This window comes from Cyprinodon variegatus, unplaced genomic scaffold, assembly GCF_000732505.1.
Source record: "Cyprinodon variegatus isolate N-32 unplaced genomic scaffold, C_variegatus-1.0 Scaffold376, whole genome shotgun sequence".
In the NCBI taxonomy this organism is placed as follows: Eukaryota; Metazoa; Chordata; class Actinopteri; order Cyprinodontiformes; family Cyprinodontidae; genus Cyprinodon; species Cyprinodon variegatus.
Genome location: NW_015150829.1, coordinates 304,844 through 311,490, shown reverse-complemented (window position 1 = coordinate 311,490; position 6,647 = coordinate 304,844). Strand labels below are relative to the sequence as shown.

Here is a 6,647-nt window from a genome sequence, read left to right as displayed (position 1 = left end):
CATTGGGAACCTGCTAGCACTAAGATGCTAACTGGTTAGCAAGATGCTTCAGAGAAACCGACCACAACTAAACTTGCTTGTGAACCTTCTGCCACAACAATCCCGCCCTCTTGATAATCGACCAATCACATTCACTTTATTCACTCGTGTAAAGTCGTGCACAACTCTGGAGAATTCGGAAATGCAACGTTTGGAACGGCCGCTTCCCTACGACTTTAAAAAATGCTGTGAATATTACAGGACTTTGAACGCAGCACAACAGTAATAAGAGTTGCATCACTTTTATTAAAATATTCAGAATGACATAACAGTAAATTATTATATATATCATCATATTTTATTAATTTATGTATATTTAAACAAATGTATGATATTTTTTTATAAACCGGCTAGATTATTTATAATGATGAATTGAGATGAAAGCATTTTTTTTTGTCCCTGTTTTTTTTGTCCCTGCATTACGGTTATGAATTTGTGACTCCAAAAACAATAAAAAAACTTATTTTGGTAACAAACAATGATCTGTGCCAAATATTAGAAATAATGATTGTCCTGATAAAAGTGGATTATTTTGAGTTCTTTGTGAGTATGCCCCTAAAATCTTTACAGACATTTGATAGGTTGGGTTTGTACGGATTAGGGCCACTGAAAAACCAAAAAATATTTTTTTATGTTATTTCAGTATAATATGAGAAAACATTTTTCTCACAATTCTGATATAAATCTCAGAAATCTGACAGTTTTATGACAGCTAACAAACATGTTAGCATTAAGCCGTAGCCATGTCTGTTTTAGAAATTCGCTCTCTTGTTTTAATCACCTTCTGCGCTTCCATTAATGAAATACAGTAGCATCACCAGGGACCCCTCGGTCACGTAACAAGTTCCCTCATTTTCCAAAAATTGCATCATTTTCCACCAATGTGTTACTGTCCCTGCCAAACAACTCACATCTTTGTCAGTGAAGCTGAGCGCTCTCACATCTCTGCCTTCATGGTGCCCGTCTACATTAAGATCCAAAATTCTGAGATTAAGTCAGAATTCTGAGATTGAAGTCACAATTTTGAGGTTCATATTCAGAATTCTGAGAAAAAAAGTGAGATTTCTGAGAAAAAGAAAAGTCAGATTTCTGAGAAAAAGAAAAGTCAGATTTCTGAGGAAAAGAAAAGTCAGATTTCTGAGGAAAAGAAAAGTCAGAGTTCTGAGAAAAAAGTCAGAATTCTGAGAAAAAAAAGTCTGATTTCTGAGGGAAAAAAAAGTCAGAATTCTGAGAAAAAAGGCAGAATTATAAGATTAAAGTCAGAATTCTTAGATTAAAGTCTGAATTCTGACTTTTTAACCATGTTAAACTTTACTTTTTTTTTTTTTTCAGCGTCCCTAATCCTCGGTGAGAATCACCCATGTGAGCCTTTAACTGTTTAGCAAACAGTATTAATCTTAATCCCTCTGCTCTTGCCTCCACCTCTGTCTCCACCCGTCCTCTCCTCTCTCTGCTCCTCCTCTTCTTCTTCTAGGGCTGTTCGTCTCCCATCGTGGTGAAGTTCGCCGACACGCAGAAGGACAAGGAGCAGCGGCGTCTGCAGCAGCAGCTGGCGCAGCAGATGCAGCAGCTTAACAGCGCCACCACCTGGGGGAGCCTGACGGGCCTGGGCGGCCTCACCCCGCAGTATCTGGCTGTAAGAGTCGCCGCCGCCGCGTCGCCCGCCTCCATCACCTCCTCCATCACCCCCAACTGCAGCCCTGTGGCCAACGCAGCCACAGTCAGTGCTCCGCCCAGAGAGATTTCCCAGAATCCTCCCTGCCTCCTTTCCTCTTCCTTTTTCTCACATCATTTCCTGGAGCTGTTGCTCACCTTCATCCTCCTCCTCTCTGCGTTCCAGCCAGTAGACGCGTAGCGTCCTCATCGAACAGGAACCGATGATGATTTCTGAGTTATTCAGGTCTGAAAAACCCAAACTAATATAAAACCAACAGGATAATAGAAACAGACCCGGTTCTTTTAAAAGGGACTTTGTTTCCAAACTTTCCAACAATAGTCCAGTGGATTGTTTTTGAACTTTTTTGTAATAGTTAGAGGAGCGTGGAACCTTTAAATATCAGGGAATGGGACTGAACCATGACCTCGGCTGGTGGGCGTCCGCATTTCTCTTCCTGATCTGGAGGCAGTTTCAGCTCTTACCTTAAAACATGAAGTCTGAGATAAACTGAAGGCTAAATAAATAATGATGGAAGTTTGGTCTGATTTATCATCAGAGGGGGAGGGGCCGGGCAGCGGCTCTTAAATCCTCCATCATTCGGTTCCTCTTTAACGAAGCAGTTTCTCTGCGTTTATCCATTAAATGACGCTCCGACATGAGCTGCAGGATCCAGTAGAACTTCCTGCCTCAGAGCGGCTCAGTTTGAGAGACGCTGGGTTTTTTTTTTTTGTTCCTTCAATCCTGAGAGTTAAATTATTAGCACAGTGACATCAATTAAAACTCCTGTTTTTAATTAGTGACATTAGTGCTTGACTTGTTAAGAGCTCCTTCCTGAGCTCAGCAGAACCACTGAATTAGTTAAAGAGCGGATTGTATGGAGCTAAATCACCGACATCAGATTTATGATTTTCCAAACTGATAAACTAAACATTGAAAATTCAAAATTCCGTCTAAAAAAGTAAAGATATATTTAGCTACAGTGTTTTTTCAATGAGAGATGATATCAGTGTCGCTGCAGAGCTCCTTCAGCTATGATGTCACCATCAGCTGGCACTAGTTTTATGTAGGGGGGGCGGGACTAAACTGAAGGCTCTTTTAGGGCCCTTCACTAAGCTTCTGTTCTCATCTTATAGGTCGACACTTAGCTTAATCAGAGTGGGAGAAACCAAAAGAAAACAATAATAAAATTAGCCTTACTTTTAGCAGAGCAGCAACACTTGAACCAGAGTCCTCCATTAGTTGACCCTTTCATTGCCACCCAGTCAGGCTGGACACCTGGCGGATGACTGCCTTGCACAGGGGCACATTGGTGGCCATGACATTCTACCCAAACCATCACACCACCGCTTCTGTGTTCGATGTTAGACGGACCTTTTTGTTTTGGATCAGTTCTTGCCATTTCTGCCCCATTTTTGACCTTTGACCCCGACTGAGCCAGGGAGGCCGCAGATCTTCAGGTTCCATAGAAACTTCCTGATTTCCTTGCAGTCGTCGACTGTTTGATGGATGTTTCTGAAAACTGAAAACATTAAGTAAAAAACAAAAGGAAGGGAACCATTTTTTTTTTTTTCCAAAACGGCTGATTAGGTTTTATTTAGGATTTTCTGGGATCGATGCAGGAAGATCGGAGCGCCTGGAGTTTGGGCTAATTGATCAGTGTCGGCTCATTTCTTCTTTCCTCGCACCTCACTCTCTTCCCCTCTACCTCATCCTACATTTCACTCATTTTGCTTCAGTTTTTAAACTAACCTCTGGTTCGCTGGAGGGAGAGCAGCACATTGATTTATTTGAGAGATTTTTCTGGTCTTTGAATCATCCTCCTCGTTATCAAACAGAAATTCCCACAATGGCATCCAGATGTTAATTTGCTGTTAATTTGGGTCCTTTTTGACGGCATCAGTATTCCTGATTTGTTTTGGAATCTAATTAGTCAGCGAGATTAGATCCTTCATGCACAAGTTGTTGGGGAGAACCGTGCAGGAATGCAAACGGCGGCGGCTTTGAGGAGCGATCAGACTATATTAGCAGCTCATTTACTCACCGAGCGCTGAGCCGAGAAGCTTAACCACTTCTCAGTCTCGGCTTCGGATGCTTGCTTGACTTCCCGCCTTCGCCCGGCTCACTCTGCCTCTCTGTGTGTCTCCTCTAGCTGCTGCAGCAGGCCGCCTCCTCCGGCAACCTGGGAGCCTTCAGCGGGATCCAGCAGATGGCCGGTGAGTCGTCCGTCAGCACGCCACCTTCTACCACAGCTCTGGACTCTTTGTTGCGCCTCTCTGTAATATATTTATTTCCACAGACTTCTAAAAGAGGACCAAAGAGCATAACAGATGAACTCGCATGGCGGAGTAAAGAGAGCTCGTTGCCCTGAAGATTTATTAACCGTTGCTAAGATTTGTCTTGATCTTTTAATGAGGCCAGGCAAAGAGTTGTGCCCAGGGCGTGTAGCGGCAGCGGCGAGGCTTTGTCAGGGATAGATGAATCACAAGAAAGGAGGAAAGAAAAGGGGGAAAAGGCAGAAGGCGGTGGTTTGTGTGCAGCGCTGCGGGCTGGCGCCATCTACTGGAGGGTTATCCGCAGGTTCGGAGCGAAGATGGAGCCTTTTATTGTCCTTCAGGGGTAAATGGTTGGCATTTGAAAGGAAAACAAAGTGTTACAGGAGAGAAGGTTTAGGAGTAAAATCCTAAAAGATCCAATCAGAGGCTTCAGGTTTAGGCTTTGGATTCAGGCGGGCTAAGACGCTGACACGGTCGGGCTCATCTCCTCCTGCTCTCTTCTTCAGCTCCTCTTTACTTCAAAGCCTCTTCATGCAGATTTTATGGGATCTTCCAGAATTTTTCCAAGCGTTCCTACTTTATTCCTGATTTCATTGTCTCCCTAACTTTCTACCTTTCCTTATTCCTCGTCTTCTTCCTTACTTGTATCCTTCCTTCTTTCCTCTTTTATCTCCTTTTTTCTTGCTCGTTTCCTTCCTGCCTTCCTTTTCCTGTCTTTCCTTCTTGTGGCCTACATCCATTCCTTTTTGTCTTTCCTTCTGTTTCTTCCTTCCTGTTTTTTCTTTCACGCCCTCCCTTCTTTCTGCATCTTATCCTTTATTTAATTTCCAGTCTGCATGTATTCCTTGTCTTCCCTCTCTCAGGTTTTCCTTGAATCATAACCCCATAAAACATTTTTTTTCCATAAATTAAAATTGAATCATTTCACTTTATGTTTAAAAACGAGGATGTTGAACAAAGATTTTTGTGAGGTTAAGTCTGGAGTATTACTACTAAGTAATGGTTCTTCCTCCATCGCCAGATCGTCTCACTATTTGGTTCTTCTGATTAAGAAAGCAGGATGAAGTGAAGCATCAGCATGAAGGAGTGCGCTGCCAGAGTTTAACCTCCAGTTTTCTGTCATGTTCTCTAAAAGCCGCACACTGCTCACGGTTTTTCCCGTTTCAGCACCTCGTGTTCCTTAAATTCACGCTGACAAATCGGCTCTGGGAGGATTTGGAAAGAGCAGGCGGAGGAGCGCGTCTCTTGGAGGAATCTGTCGGTCCTCCATCTGCGCTGGTGAGGAAGAGACGGTGGAGCATTAGTGATTGGCAGGAGATGTGAGACAGCTGAATGACATCTGGTCCCAGTCTTTAACACGAGGAGCTGCAGAGCTGAGAGGCTTCAATTACACCAATGAGCTTTCAATTAGATGCAGCCAACGGCGGGCGGGAGCGCTCGCATCCTTCCACACATATGCACTCGCACACAATGGACCCGCTCACGCACCATCTGCACAACCCAGATCCTCCGGCTCTGATCCGTTTGTCTCAGAGCCTCGTCTCCATCGTTGTCGGCTCTTTGTTCCTCTCCGGCAGGGTTATTTTATGCTCCTTTCCCCCCTCATAACTGTCTCCAAAATGTATGTTCAGTGGGATAGATGGCTGTTGACAAACGCAAGTAGAGCTGATGTAGAGCTAAAACAAGGTGAGGAAAGGTTGCATGGAGAGAGAAAGAAGAAGGAAACAGAGAAGGAGCCGCTTTGTTGTTTGCTGTCATGCATCAAGTCGGAGAAAAGGACAAAAATAGTCATGGAGTGAAAATAAAGATCAAAAACAGAAAGAAAATGCAGGAACTGAGAGAATATCACAGATTTCAATACAAAAGGTTTAAAGCAAACAGTAAGACAACATTAAATATATATTTAAAAAATGTTTTCACTCTAAAAGAATCAGTATAATAATAACTAAATATGTCTTAAAAGAAAACATCTATAAAATGAGAGGCCACTGCAGCACCAAAGAACATTAATTAACTTAATTCTGAATAAACTGATACAACATTACATCTGTGATGGAGAATCCTCCTGAGGTAGAGGAGCCTGAATGCATCACCTGTTTTAGGTTTGGGGTATCATAAACATCTCAAGAAGGTACATTTGTTTCAAATGTTGAAGTTAAACACAGTGTTTCCATGACAACATGTGAACTAAATGGAAGTGATTAAATTAAGTAGAAAAACAGAATATAGAAAAGTAGTTTTACTCTCAGAGTGGAAAACATTTCCAAATAAATGAAGAATGAAAAATGTCTCATTTAAAAGAGACATGATGTAAACAAAGATGTCCGTATGAAGACATCTACTGATGTCCGCATCTGATTAAGGTCTCCTCAGTCAAAACTAAGAAACAACTTTAGTTCAGAATGTGGACAGGTCATGCTTTAGAAGACACCTGAGAGAGAAACACATCAGCCCACAGAACTCACATCCAAACGCTGGAAGCAGGAATCAAACACAAAAATGCAAAAATGTTTGCTCAGTCCAATCATACAAACAAGTTCCATTTTAATCTAATCTGATTAGATTAAATGAAAGAGTTTTCTCTCCAAAGCAACCATTTGCTTAAAGACATCCTTGCAGGGCTCGCTCCATCTGGATGTGTCACAGTAGGGTGGAGGTTTGACAGACACTGAAGCTGA

At 42.4% G+C, this 6,647-nt stretch overlaps 1 protein-coding gene across 29 annotated transcripts in view; it reads left to right on the top strand.

The window, feature by feature from the left end:
• The window catches only part of LOC107092344 (CUGBP Elav-like family member 2), a 312,350-nt gene that overhangs the window by 280,484 nt on the left and 25,219 nt on the right, over positions 1-6,647 (top strand). For 16 of the 29 annotated variants that reach the window (XM_015386752.1, XM_015386771.1, XM_015386761.1 and 13 more), the window contains 2 exons: positions 1,514-1,759; positions 3,846-3,909. In XM_015386752.1, the coding sequence (XP_015242238.1) occupies positions 1,514-1,759; positions 3,846-3,909 (310 nt within the window). The remainder of the gene's footprint in view (positions 1-1,513; positions 1,760-3,845; positions 3,910-6,647) is intronic. The other 13 variants (XM_015386762.1, XM_015386769.1, XM_015386764.1 and 10 more) reach the window with 1 other exon arrangement.